The 15,561-nt window shown below is 41.9% G+C and overlaps 1 protein-coding gene across 3 annotated transcripts in view; it reads left to right on the forward strand.

Moving 5' to 3' along the window:
* LOC124554094 (protein LZIC-like) overlaps positions 1-15,561 on the forward strand; it is a 99,325-nt gene that overhangs the window by 27,673 nt on the left and 56,091 nt on the right. For all 3 annotated transcript variants that reach the window (XM_047128159.1, XM_047128157.1, XM_047128158.1), the window contains 2 exons: positions 8,536-8,670; positions 14,576-14,726. In XM_047128159.1, coding sequence (XP_046984115.1) covers positions 8,536-8,670; positions 14,576-14,726 — 286 coding nt within the window. The remainder of the gene's footprint in view (positions 1-8,535; positions 8,671-14,575; positions 14,727-15,561) is intronic.

Below are 15,561 nucleotides of genomic sequence, written 5' to 3' on the forward strand. Positions count from 1 at the left end.
GCGTCGGTCGAGGAGACGAGGACGGCTGGGAAGCTGCTTGGTGCGTCGTGTATTATGAACAGGAGACAACTGGGCATATAACATCATTGTCCGAGCCGGGCCATTTTTCTAAATTATATTTCAACCTGGCCACTTGGAGGACAGAAAAAAAGAGTAACTAAGAGGTTAGACCATTCACTTGATGTAATAAGCCGAACATTGTCAGATTATGTGAGGCAGTCGAATTCACCTTTGACTTGTTCCCTGAGAGCCACAGGAGATCTGTCTTAATGTAAAAGGCCAGAGCACTGACTTACGGGTCCCTGGGGCAGAGAATTGGCTGATCATAGGAATACTCTGTTTGTTGTAATTTACTAATTTTCGTGACACATGGAGAAACAGAGGAGAGCCCAAGTCTGTATAAGTTTCTAAGTTTAACAAGGTTACCACAGCTCCCACATCCACTTTCATGTGTACAACTTGATGAAAAACTGTAACATAAGTGAAAAGCATTTGGTATAACAGAAATAGGTGATAGAATGTTTACGTCCATATCTGCATCAGGATTGTTGTGCTGAATTTTTGCATTGCAATCAGAAGCAGTGTGGCCTTTTTGGTTGAAATTATGACAGGTAGCCCAGCATTTTGGGCAGTCTGGGTGCTCTCGATTAATGAAACAGTAAGGACAGGATGGGAGTGTGGAGCACGTACATTGCCGTTTACTGGCCTGTTTACTTTGTTGGAGCGGCTGCTAGTGGGACCGAAGCTGGCCGCCTTGACACTCCAATCGTTTGTGGACTATTGTGACCGTGATTTCCCTGTGTGAACTATCTGAAGCTCGGTGCAGGGGAGAGGTTTGGATTACCGATACCTTACGCCGTGACTCAATTTGGTTACCCGCAGCTCGTGACACCTCGAATGGCTGTGCAGTAGATAAAACCTAGAGAGGGATGGATTATTACACTGGAGGGCACACTCGTGCACCTCATGACCCGGAGCTGAACAAATGATCAAATGGTAGCATCTCTCACCATCTGATCAGCATACGGCTCTTTATGGACATCGGACACAAAATGATGACAGCGACTTAACCCCTGGAGTTCAGCTGTCCCGTGCTCGATAGGATTGATGTGGTTGCTTCCTTTTTTTTTTGGTCATCAGTCTACTGACTGGTTTGATGCGGCTCGCCACGAATTCCTTTCCTGTGCTAACCTCTTCATCTCAGAGTAGCACTTGCAACCTACGTCCTCAATTATTTGCTTGATGTATTCCAATCTCTGTCTTCCTCTGCAGTTTTTGCCCTCTACAGCTCCCCCTAGTACCATAGAAGTCATTCCCTCATGTCTTAGCAGATGTCCTATCATCCTGTCCCTTCTCCTTATCAGTGTTTTCCACATATTCCTTTCCTCTCCGATTCTGCGTAGGAGCTCCTCATTCCTTGCCTTATCAGTCCACCTAATTTTCAACATTCGTCTATAGCACCACAACTCAAATGCTTCGATTCTCTTCTGTCCCGGTTTTCCCACAGTCCATGTTTCACTACCATACAATGCTGTACTCCAGACGTACATCCTCAGATATTTCTTCCTCAAATTAAGGCCGGTATTTGATATTAATAGACTTCTCTTGGCCAGAAATGCCTTTTTTGCCATAGCGAGTCTGCTTTTGATGTCCTCCTTGCTCCGTCCGTCATTGGTTATTTTACTGCCTAGGTAGCAGAATTCCTTAACTTCATTGACTTCGTGACCATCAATCCTGATGTTAAGTTTCTCGCTGTTCTCATTTCTACTACTTCTCATTACCTTCGTCTTTCTCCGATTTACTCTCAAACCATACTGTGTACTCATTAGACTGTTCATTCCGTTCAGCAGATCATTTAATTCTTCTTCACTTTCACTCAGGATAGCAATGTCATCAGCGAATCGTATCATTGATATCCTTTCACCTTGTATTTTAATTCCACTCCTGAACCTTTCTTTTATTTCCATCATTGCTTCCTCGATGTACAGATTGAAGAGTAGGAGCAAAAGGCTACAGCTTTGTCTTACACCCTTCTTAATACGAGCATTTTGTTCTTGATCGTCCACTCTTATTATTCCCTCTTGGTTGTTGTACATATTGTATATGACCCGTCTCTCCCTATAGCTTACCCCTACTTTTTTCAGAATCTCGAACAGCTTGCACCATTTTATATTGTCGAACGCTTTTTCCAGGTCGACAAATCCTATGAAAGTGTCTTGATTCTTCTTTAGCCTTGCTTCCATTATTAGCCATAACGTCAGAATTGCCTCTCTCGTCCCTTTACTTTTCCTAAAGCCAAACTGATCGTCACCTAGCGCATTCTCAATTTTCTTTTCCATTCTTCTGTATATTATTCTTGTAAGCAGCTTCGATGCATGAGTTGTTAAGCTGATTGTGCGATAATTCTCGCACTTGTCAGCTCTTGCCGTCTTCGGAATTGTGTGGATGATGCTTTTCCGAAAGTCAGATGGTATGTCACCAGACTCATATATTCTACACACCAACGTGAATAGTCATTTTGTTGCCACTTCCCCCAATGATTTTAGAAATTCTGGTGGAATGTTATCTATCCCTTCTGCCTTATTTGACCGTAAGCCCTCCAAAGCTCTTTTAAATTCCGATTCTAATAATAATCCCCTATCTCTTCTAAAGCGACTCCTGTTTCTTCTTCTATCACATCAGACACATCTTCACCCTCATAGAAGCTTTCAGTGTATTCTTTCCACCTATCTGCTCTCTCCTCTGCATTTAACAGTGGAATTCCCGTTGCACTCTTAATGTTACCACCGTTGCTTTCAATGTCACCAAAGGTTGTTTTGGCTTTCCTGTATGCTGAATCTGTCCTTCCGACGATCACATCTTTTTCGATGTCTTCACGTTTTTCCTGCAGCCATTTCGTCTTAGCTTCCCTGCACTTCCTATTTATTTCATTCCTCAGCGACTTTTATTTCTGTATTCCTGATTTTCCCGGAACATGTTTGTACTTCCTCCTTTCATCAATCAACTGAAGTATATCTTCTGTTACCCATGGTTTCTTTGCAGCTACCTTCTTTGTACCTATGTTTTCCTTCCCAACTTCAGTGATGGCCCTTTTTCGAGATGTCCATTCCTCTTCAACTGTACTGCCTACTGAGCTATTCCTTACTGCTGTATCTATACCGTTAGAGAACTTCAAACGTATCTCGTCATTCCTTAGTACTTCCGTATCCCACTTCTTTGCGTATTGATTCTTCCTGACTAATGTCTTTAACTTCAGCCTACTCTTCATCACTACTATATTGTGATCTGAGTCTATATCTGCTCCTGGGTATGCCTTACAATCCAGTATCTGATTTAGGAATCTCTGTCTGACCATGATGTAATCTAATTGAAATCTTCCCGTATCTCCCGGCCTTTTCCAAGTATACCTCCTCCTCTTGTGATTCTTGAACAGGGTATTTGCTACTACTAGCTGAAACTTGTTGCAGAACTCAATTATTCTTTCTCCTCTTTCATTCCTTGTCCCAAGCCCATATTCTCCTGTAACCTTTTCTTCTACTCCTTCCCCTACAACTGCATTCCAGTTGCCCATGACTATTAGATTTTCGTCCCCCTTTACATACTGCATTACCCTTTCAATATCCTCATACACTTTCTCTATCTGTTCATCTTCAGCTTGCGATGTCGGCATGTATACGTGAACTATCGTTGTCGGTGTTGGTCTGCTGTCGATTCTGATTAGAACAATCCGGTCACTGAACTGTTCACATTAACACACCCTCTGGCCCACCTTCCTATTCATAACGAATCCTACACCTGTTATACCATTTTCTGATGCTGTTGATATTACCCGATACTCATCTGACCAGAAATCCTTGTCTTCCTTCCACTTCACTTCACTGACCCCTACTATATCTAGATTGAGCCTTTGCATTTCCCTTTTCAGATTTTCTTGTTTCCCTACCACGTTCAAGCTTCTGACATTCCACGCCCTGACTCGTAGAACGTTATCCTTTCGTTGGTTATCCAATCTTTTTCTCATGGTAACCTCCCCCTTGGCAGTCCCCTCCCGGAGATCCGAATGGGGGACTATTCCGGAATCTTTTGCCAATGGAGAGATCATAATGACACTTCTTCAATTACAGGCCACATGTCCTGTGGATACACGTTACGTGTCTAATGCAGTGGTTTCCATTGCCTTCTGCATCCTCATGTCGTTGATCATTGCTGATTCTTCCGCCTTTAGGGGCAGTTTCCCACCCTTAGGACAAGAGAGTGCCCTGAACCTCTATCCGCTCCTCCGTCCTCTTTGACAAGGCCATTGGCAGAATGAGGCTGACTTCTTATGCCAATGCTGATTATTTATCAAAATTTAGGCAGTGGCGGGGATCGAAACCGGGACCGAAGACGTTTTGATTATGAATCAAAGACGCTACCCCTAGACCATGGGGTAAAACTCAACATGGGGTGCAATAACATGAGTGTGCTGACAGTAGTATTTTGAAAGAAGCTCATAGATTTGGTTAAACATTAAAGGAGACGTATCATGCAAATGGCAGAGTTGACATAGGAGTCGGGGGAGTCAGGTACTGTGACGATAAATAAGTCTGTCATTTAACAAATTGGTATATTCTGGTAATAGTTCCTGCACATAAGAAATAATTATTGCCGTTCGTTAAAATTTGCCTATCATATTCAGCACACAATACAGTTCGGAGACCAATTGTAGTCAACGTTCCAAGTATGACTAATTATTGCTTTGTCTGTTAACCGAATGCAGTTAGTTGCTGATATTAAATGTGGAGAATGATCTATGTGACTTGCCACACGGTTTTCTATAATACTGTGAGCAGCACACACAACATCAAAAACGAAACATGAGCTTTCTAGTAAATTATGAATCCCTACAATTTCAGTTTTTTACAGTTGCACATTAGTTGCACGATAATTAAATCGATCGAAAAGCACCAGAGTCAGTCATTCTTTAATGCCATCTGAGGCTTGGAGCAGACAGATGCCGTTAGAGTTCTGTCACGTTCAGAAGAGTAGCAAAATGCTCTATGTGCGGCTGATGACATGTTGCCCCCAAAATGCACTTGGTGCAGAAGAAAAGGAACACCTGGGGCAAAACACTTTCAGCATCAGCAACATTGCTCAATAGCACCCACTTGTACTACAAAATTATTTATATCATTGATAGTTGAAGACAGAACACTCCCACTTTTTTTCTGAGTAAAATTGTTCTATTCTGTCTATATGTTATATAAAAGTCTCAGTTCTATAACTCATAAACTCCTTTCAGAATTCTTCAGATGGAACTGAGGGTTGACCGTCACCATCGAACTGCCTCTTTTGTAACTCCTGTGCCTCGATCAAATTACAGTGACCTCTTAAAAATGGGTACAACTCCATTACTCATGTATTAAATATAGTGATGTCTTTCTAACATTGTATCTTAATTGTAAAGATTCATTAATGTAACATGTTTTTAAACTCTTTGGTCCAAAATTCAGTCTTTACTTAACAACTAAAAAAAAAGTAAGAGGAAACTGCACGAGAACCTCTACAGAATGTTTTTATTATAAACTGACCATAAATCCAGAAGTATAACTTTTTATAATTAATATTATGCACTTTTGAAGTTTTGTAAAAAGTGGATTTTTGAGGAAAGTAAGTAGCAGATCGTGTTGAGATTCGACACACGGTACAGCGAAATGGGTTTACATAATCTGGCAAAGTCCTTTATCATTATTTAAACATTTAATTTCACTTTAAACAGTGGAATTTAACACTATTATGAAAAGGAAAGTTGCCTCATCATATAGGGGAGATGCTGAGGCACAGATAGGCAGAAGAAAAATACTTACAATATAAGCTTTCAGCCAACAAGGCCTTTGTCGAAAACAGATTTCTCTCTCTCTCTCTCTCTCTCTCTCTCTCTCTCTCTCTCTCTCTCTCTCTCTCTCACACACACACACACACACACACACACACACACACACACACGACTGCAGCCTCTGGAAGCTGTGGCCTTGGCCTCTGTGCCTATCTGTGACTCAGCATCTCCACTACGTGGTTAGAAGCAACTTTCCTTTTCATAATATTGTTAACCCTTAACTACTATCGACCGTCCCTCAGACTGCTGCTAATTTTTGTGTCGAGATATTTCTCACACCCCTGCAAAGCCAAATGGACTCTTCCATGTACCTTCCTATTGGCTGTCAAGCTACACGTGCCAGCATTCTTGCATTGTTGCTGCTCTTTGTTTCGTAATTATTAGCTTTGAGAGGTCTCACAGAAGTACCATAGTGTTTGCGTGCCGCGTTTTTATTGCATGCTACTGTTTCTCCATGGTGGGGAAAGCTGGGCCTTCTATGCAACGTGTGTTGTGTGAGACAGATGTCTTCACTTGCAAGATGAGCCTCAGACACCGAAAGAATAATTCGAAAAATGTGCACCTTTTGCCCTCCTCGTCTGAAGAGGAAAACTAGGTATCCATGTCAACAGCGTGGTGTTCCGATTTGTTTGGAGTGTTCCAGGAAGGTCTGTGTGAAGTGTTTGCAGGTGGAAATTGACTATAGTATGATTCAGTGGCACATGAGAACAAGTATTTAGTTTTTACTTTTAATTTTAGAAGTAAAATGGTGGCATAGTTTCTCCATTCATAGACTTATGGACTGAAATATTCGCTCTACATTGCAAAGTGAGTCGTAAACTGAAAGCTTACTTCGCACACAATTTATCGTGTCATGTTGGATTTTTCCACCTAGTTATATTGCCAATTTGTAATATAATGCCTCTGATGAAAATCTACGTGTGAGTAGAGCGCTAACTATTTGCTGTTATTTTCGTAACTCATAAAATAAAAATATACTCCAGATTTCGCTTTGTTTTAATTGTCGAAGTGTTTAAAATACCGCAGTGTCTAAAAAAAAAAAATTAAATTTCTACAAAAGCCACCTCTAAGAAGTGTAATGAATGGCTGCAAGTCAAGAAACTATATATATTCAGCAAAATTCTGGTTCGATATATAAAATAGAAAAATGCGGTGTGTGAGACCCCTCCATAGTAATTGTGTTCCTGTGAATGACCATAGTATTTAAGGGTTAATTTCACTGTAGATTGTTGTGTGACTCTTTGTCTGCTCTGCACAGGTATGCGTTAAGCTGTGATGCAACGAACGTGGCCAGGTGATGTGGAAAACCTTTCCGTCACTCGTCGCTGTAGACATACAGGCACAGTTTTAGCTTCCCCTCAGTCCTTCCTCGAATCCCTTGTGCCACACCTTGACCCTTGCAATGGACATGCAGTGTATACTTATGCCATTCTTCAGTGAATTTCCATTCTCAGCTCTCCTTCCACTGTCAGAAAACACATTACACCCTTTTGCTCTTCTCTCGAGGTCCCCATTTCACTATTTTCAACACAGCATAGTGCAGTGGACAGTCGTAGCACGCTGGCTATGTCGTCACGTGGGCGTGTGCCCGTGTTCTTCTAGCGGTGACTTTGTGGCCTCAGTGCACTAACATGGACCGCACCTTCTTCAGCCGGCAATGGGATGACAAGCCTCTCAGCAGCTTTCATTTTACCACCTTAAACTTATTTCCTTTTGATTGCACCGTATGCATTCCATTATCCTTCTATGACTTTTATTGAGGTGCACCTTATCTCTTTGCAAGACACTTCAACTAACTCTTCAGAGTTGTTAACCATCTCCGAAAGAATAACAGTGTCATCGTAAAATGGCAAAGTGTTTATTTCCTTTTCCTGAAAATTAATTTTCATTCCAAAATTCTCCTTGGTTTGCCTGCACAGCTCGTTCAGTGTACAGATTAAATAACCACGGAATAGGCTACAACCCTGTCTCACTTCCTTTTCGACTACAACTTCCCTTTCATTTCCTTTGACTATGTTAAAGACAGTATGGTTTGTGTAAAAGTTCTAAATACCCTGTCCCTCCCTTCATTTTATCCCTGTTACCTTCAAAGTTTTGAAGAATGTATTCCAGTCCACATTGTTAAAAGATTTCTCTAAATCTACAAATGCTGTAAATGTAGGTTTGCCTTTCTTCAACCTGTCATAGAGTCAGTGCTGTCTCAGAGTTTCCTCGTTTTCCGAGTCACATTCGGCCTTCACGCTGAGCACAGTGGACGAGTCACTGACCCTGGACTTGCATTCGAGAGGGAGAGGTTGGACAGCCAGTGGAGTTTCAAACCACTGGCTGCCATCTGACCATCCAGGTTTATGTTTTCTGTGGTTTCAGTAAAGTATTTTAAATAAATGCCGGGATGGTCCACTTCTAAAGGATGTGGCAAATTCCTTTCCCCATCCTTCATGTGTCAGAGCATATTCTCCTTACTATTGACAGGACATTCAACTATAGTCTCCCTTTTCTCCTTGCATTGCAGGTTACTTTCCTCAGTATGAGGCTGGATGACAGTCATTTCTGGAACGTTAACATATGTTACCTTTTCAAGTTATTTATAGCCGACATTCACATTTTTCTATTTGGCCGAAGTGCCGTAGCAGCGCTAACTTTCAGAACTTTTGCCACAGGCGACCCAGGCGGCCATCAGCTCGGCTTTCCGCACCCCCGAGGTAATCCGGATGTTCGCACGGCGCGAGCCCGCACAGCTGCGGCAGCGACTCCGAGAGATCGAGTCGCGTGTGCCAGAGGCCACCGGTGAGAAGGTGAGTGGGGAGGGTGTACTGGACTCTACAGGTGTCAGATTCTCTGGTGTGTGACTGTTTTATGGCTCTCCCTTTTTAGTTTCTTGCTCTACTTCTCTTGAAATTAACTTTTTCAACATTTAACAGCATCTGGAACTATTCTTTTGTAAGCAGCTTCGAAGTATTTTTCTCATAAATATGCAGGTTCAGCAATCTGCTCTACGAGGGTTGAAACTTTAATAGTGGCAACTATTTATTTACAGCTCATACAAAATAGGTACGTGTTTCAAAGCTTTACTGACCTTCAAAGTAGTCACCAGTGTTCTGTATAACCTGTTGCCAGTGCTATGGAAGCCGTAGGATACTCTTAACAGTGCCAGTTGTGTTGACAATTTGAGTGGCATCGCCTATTGTGTGATGAATTTGTAGCAGTTCTGAAGCGAATACTGTGAAGTGTTTCCTTCCGTTTAGAAATAGAGTTGAACTCATGAGGGCTTAAGTCAGGGGAGTGCAGTAGGTGGTATAGCACTTAGCAGCCTCGTCAGTCAAACAAATCAGTAACAGCTTGCACTGTACGTGCTTGAGTACTGTCCTGCAAAATGATGGTCAGCTCCTGCAGAAAGTGTCATCACTTCTGTTTCTACGCTGTTCATTTTTGGAACACAACCTACGACCTGCATAGAGGCAGAAGTGATGACACTTTCTGCAGGACCTGATCATCGCTTTGCAGGACAGTACTCAAGCACGTACAGTGCAAGCTGTTACTGATTTGTTTGACTGATGGGGCTGCTAAGTGCTATACCACCTACTGCACTCCCCTGACTTAAGTCCTCTCGAGTTCAACTCCATTTCTAAACTGAAGGAAACACTTCACGGCATTCGCTTCAGAACTGCTACAAATTCGTGGGGCAACAGACTGCATCGCTCAAACTGTCAAGCTGAGTATCCTACGACTTCCACATAGCTGGCAACGGGTTATACACAATGCTGGTGACTACTTTGAAGGTCAGTAAAACTTTGAAACACGTATCTATTTTGTACGAGCTGTAAATATACAGTTGCCACTGTTAAAGTTCCAACCATCGTCTTTTCTTGCAAAAAGTACCAAACTCTTATATAGAGGTCGTCATATCTATCATTTTACTCCAAGGCCCTTTGATTATTGAAATAATGAAAACTGTATTTGTCATTAAAACTTGAATCCAATAGAACAAAAAACCAGTCCAAGTTGGAAATATTTTATTTTTCACTCGATGACTGGTTTCGGACCGAGACCCATTTTCAAATCGACATAACAAAGTCGAAAATGGCATTACTGAAGATTTTAAAAAATGGGTCTCGGCCAGAAACTGGTCGTCGTATGAAAAATAAAATATTTGCAACTTGCACTGGTTTTTCATCTTACTGATTAACAGAAGTTGCTGGCCCAAGTTACGCATGGTGGAATTACCTTGCAGGTTAATCAGTTACAGGGGCACTTTCAACTGAAACGACAAATGGTCTCAAAAACAGATGTAAGATTGACAGTGTCCTTCAGAACCTTTGCAAAACTATCCTTGTAGTTCTTGCAAAGTCACAATGAATTCCCTAAACGACGCATTTTCTTTTATGCCAGTGAGCTTCAAGAACTGGACTGTCTTTGTCAGAATGTGGCCCTTCTACAATGGAGTTTTCTTTTTTAATACAGCCCCATCAAATTGGAAAGAAGTTACTTTGCAGTGTCTCACTGTGGGCAGTGTACAATCAAGTCCGCTTAGAATGTGAAATCTCCAATCCGTTCTGGATATTCAGATTCAACAAAAGGAAAATTTAAATCAAAAAATCGCTTCAAGTATGCTGCTCAATTTAACCGATGTACTTTGCATTAACATATGAAGCCTCCTTGCTCTTTGTTTATTTCCACTGAAAACAGCTGCAACTGAAAGTGGTATAATGGGTGCGACTTCAGAAATTTTACTATTCACACATCCAATTTCTTCTTGTGTTCCAATGTTGCAGATTTAGCACAAAGAACAATGAATCCCATCTGTTGATCATTATAATTTTTACCTGTTTCATTGTCATCTAAATTTCTTCTGCATGATACTGTAATGTCATTTCACAGCAAATAAGCAGTACCTGATGATGCTTATGGGAATTGAGAGTTCTCATCCCTCTCTTCCACCATTCCCATCAGTTTTAAAGGATTGTGACAATAGATCGCTAGACTGCCTCTTTTTGTCCAAACAGCCACTGGACCTGCGAACATCTTTTAATCTACTAACAAGTAGAGAAAGATAAACAGTGATGACACCACGATTCTGCCGAACTCGGAGAATTGTGCCAAACAAAAAATGCCACACTGCAGTAGTAAATGAAATGTGGCACTGTTTCAGATCTTCTGAGGAGGACTGAGCAAAGTAGAGCGACAGGCCTCGGCACACGTGCGGCACACACATACTGCACGTTTGAAGTTTGGCGCGGCATGACTGGCCCTGTTCTAAATCATTTCATACATTGTGGAGTTCAGATAACTTATGAATGCTGTGTACAGTTCTATAAGTAGTTATTTGTGCCTGTTGCAAAAAGAAGAATAAGTTTCTTTTTGAATCAGCAAGGCTGCACTTCACTTTGTTACAAGCTTACTACTGTTAGATTGTAGAAGCATAATGCTTGCTGCTTGAAGCCTAGTTTGGCAACAGCAATTTGATTTTATAAGTGAGCACATCCTCGTCATTGCTTTAGGTTTCTAATCACGAAAATCCACGCGTTAGGTATTTCATTAACACTTTGGGTCCTGAGCCATTGCGCGCGGGTGTCTACCATAAAGCCTGGCTGATTTTAACGTATTTTAAATTACTACAACTCGGGAAAGGTTTCAGTTATAGCAATAAAATTACTCTTATTGAAAGACCTAGACTTTCTTGTTTAAAACCATATATAATACCTTTCTCTTGAATTAATACATACTTTTGACAAGTGTTATTATTATAGCATTGTTTTTGAAAAAAGGAAAAATTGGTCAAAGGTATATTCACTGTATTTTCTAGAAGGAATTTTTTTTATTTTACACAAAAATTGTAATTATGATGGATACAGTATGTCTTATCTACAGTAACTTCCTGTAACTATTGTAGGATGCAATTTTGCTCTTTGTGTGGTAAATTTTGAAGCACGGCATTTTGCACAATGCTACTTTACATTCACTACACTGGTAGCTTGTGTCTTTTCGCCACACTTTTCCAGAAAGTTTTTTTCCTCTCAGAGAGCACACTACACACTGTTTTTGTTTCTGTTTCTTACCTACTTCTGTCTCAATCTTTTCCAGGAAATGATTTCCAGTTGATAGTCTTGAGGGTCCAGATGGACCAGGTCGGGGTTCAAGATCTTTGCTTTGTGCAAGATCTGCACAGATAACTGTCATGAAGTGAGATGTTGTGAGGCGTTTTCCAGTAACCTTATTGTACAATATGCAGGAATTTACAATCACCATTAGCATAACATGGAATGCCAACTTTCTCCACCACTTCACAGTTCGACGTTCAAATGCGCCGTATGACAATCGCTGATCTGATAAGTCAACACCAACCTTGTTTTTATTGTAGTCCACTACACAGGCTGGCTTTGACTTCTGTCTTCCTCTCTGATCAGTGAAACTGACCATCTCAGCAGTGTGCCTTGTACTTATCATATGCACTTTTCTTTTGTCCTTCCAACACAGTGCTAACATATTTCCTTTACGCCCAAAAACAAGTTCACCTCGCTGAATGTCCGGATCTTCTATAGCACGAGGCAATCCCTGCCGAGACTTTCTTATTGTTCCCACAAGAGCAGTTTTTGTAGCTTCCAGTTCTGAAGCAAGTATTGGACTCGTGTAGAATCTGTCCGTAAACAAAGTGTAGCCTTTTCGTGACAGATTTGCAAGCAATGTCTTTACCAGAATCACTGTGTCAGACCTTTCACCTGTGTAAACAGAGACATTCCAGATGTAACCTGTGTCAGATTCGGATAATATGTACAGTTTGATACCGTATTTATTTGGTTTTTGTGGCATGTACTGTTTGAAATACACACGACCTCGAAATTTACATGTGGCTTCTGATGTGTTGGCAGAAGAGCCAACACCGTTTTACTACAGGAGGCCGAAATGCACACGTTTAAGCTCACGCAGGCTGGCGTGAGGTCTGGAACAGGTAAAGTAATTGAGACTAGTAAAATAAGTACGTAGCTTCTGGAATACTTAACTTTAATCCATAATTGGTGAACATCGCTCTTGAAGGTACATGTATTACAATCAATAGTCACTGGTAATGGCGCCTTGCTAGGTTGTAGCAAATGACATAGCTGAAGGCTTTGCTAACTATCGTCTCGGCAAATGAGTGCGTATTTGTCAGTGAACGGTTGCTAGCTACGTCGGCTGTACAACTGGGGCGAGTGCTAGGAAGTCTCTCTAGACCTGCCGTGTGGCGGCGCTCGGTCTGCAATCACTGACAGTGGCGACACGCAGGTCCGACGTATACTAACGGACTGCGACCGATTTAAAGGCTACCACCTAGCAAGTGTGGTGTCTGGCAGTGACACCACACCTTCATCTATTGTAATTTTTTGAGATGGTGTATACGCACGCTGGAAATTAGCACACACATTATCTAGGAGGGGTCTCACCTTGTGCAGTGGGTCATAGCCAGTTTCTCCTTTCCTCTTAGCTAAGGAATTATCACTAATGTGGAAGTTTCTCAAAATAGAAAGAAATCTGTCACGGCTCCAGATGTTTGGACAGAAATTACACGACACAACAGGGTTATTGGACCAGTGCTCTCGTATACGTGGCCTCACACTTACACACATGTGGACTAAAATTACCAGACACTTCCTTATTTCCATAAGTGTAACTCCTTTCCACTTTCATAATGAGCAGGTGGGTGAAAGGGAATTTGTGCTTCGTAATTTCCTGACGCATTGTTGAGTGTACAGATTAGTTTGTTCCTTTATATGTTTCACCATACTGTCTGTCAGGAAATGTGAGAAAAATTCTAGAGGTGCACTGTTCTGGTCTACACTGACAACATTGCATATTCCGGATTGTGCTGAGAAATGATCAATATCTGGTGCACAATCAGTAGTCATCCAACCGTCCTCAGAATCGGTGCGGCGCGCAGGTCTCGGCTTCCCCCTCGCTCCTTCTTCAGGCACAATGTAGACGGGATTACTTGCTGCTGAAGTGCTTGGACACCTGCTCTCCTCTTCTGAATGTATCAGAAGAGTAGTATTTGCAAGTAAAATCATAATTATGTACTGAGAGTTTTTTCAGTGAAAATCTGAACAAAAATTATACATGTTTTTTTTGTCAGAATTCTTTACCTGAACTGCCAGAAACTACTTCTCGAACATAGTCCACATCATCATCACAGTCATCTGCAATATCTTCCTCTGACAAATCAACGTCACTTTCTTCTAAACCACGATGTAACTCGCGAGCAATTTCTTCGTCCGTCGAGCCACGCTTCGCCGTGTCGACGCTACTGAGACCGCGCGGGAAAAAATTACCGCTCACAAAACATGACAAATGAAAAGGGAAGCACACCCTTCCACAGCATGCCCGCCCCATCTAGTGACCGATACTCGAACTACAGTCCGTGTAGCGCCTTCCAGACAAGCGGGAGCCGTAAGAACACACAAAGGAAGGAAGGGGAAGAACGAGAACACGCACCCGTAAAATTACGAGCGCCGGACTTTCGGGCAGGCCGCGTACACCCGTATTTTTATGGGTGTCGGCGGCTAAGTGTTAACAATTTTAGAGTGTGGGTGACGAAAAGAATATCAGAGAAAAAACTTAATACAGAGTAGCACATTAAGTGCTGTGTATCATAACTTTGTTTCTCGTATGCAAAGTTTTATAGGGAATATATTAGTGTCGTTATATCCCGCACGCTGGTTGTTGTTGCAGCGCGAGATCCTGTCGGCACTGCGGCAGCTGGGGGAGCGGCTGTCGGCACAGGAGCTGCAGTTCTTGGCAGAGGCGGGAGCGCAGGGACCGCCGCCCCCGGCCGCCCGCCACCAGTTCGACCTGCTGCCGCAGGACGGCTCTGATGGCAGCGGTAAGCTGGGGCTGCCTCCGGCATTCAGTTTCCCCGACATCTCTGTGTGTTTGTACAGTGGAAGTGAAGTAGTGCCCCAGAGAACAGTGGGGCGGGGGGAGGGGGACATTACGGTATAACAAATTATCTGGTCCTTTTTGTAAACCAAGGATCAACTGCAACCGCTCAGTCTATTCCTAGTCAATTGCTTCTGGAGGTAGGCACTTCGTTTGTCTTAATCTAAATTTTTGTGCAGTAAAAGTTGATCCTGTTGTAACACAACAAACACTTTCAGGTAATAGATAAAACTCATACAAATCACCTGTCTCCTCCCTTATTGGATGTATCATTTGTGTTTCCTGTATTAGCTTTCTTCATGTGATTCAGTTTTTCATACATGGCATGTCTTTCAGAAATTATTCCAGCATTACTAAAATACGAAGTGTGATATAAATGTAATGGGAATATTGTTTTTCATAAAGCACCTTCATTTATTTATCAACATCAACTTTGTCCCCCTTGAAAGTAATCCGCCTAAGATATAATACACTTGTGCCAGAGCTTTTTCCTGTTTTGGAAGCACTTATGGAACGCTCTTTTTATTACAGTGTGTGGTTCCTTCAGCAATTCGGTTTTTTATTTCGTCAATGGTGTCAAAACGATCTCCTTTCACAGATCTTTTCAGCCTCAAAAATAGAAAGAAGTCACAGGGGCCATGTCCGGAAAATATGATGGCTGAGGCAATGTAACACTTTTATTTTTGTGCCAAAAACTCGTGAACGAGCATAGAGATATGAATGGGAGCATTATTGTGATACAATTTCCATGAGCGGATTTATCACAGTTCTGGTCATTT

This window comes from Schistocerca americana, chromosome 11 (genome assembly GCF_021461395.2).
Source record: "Schistocerca americana isolate TAMUIC-IGC-003095 chromosome 11, iqSchAmer2.1, whole genome shotgun sequence".
Classification (NCBI taxonomy): Eukaryota; Metazoa; Arthropoda; class Insecta; order Orthoptera; family Acrididae; genus Schistocerca; species Schistocerca americana.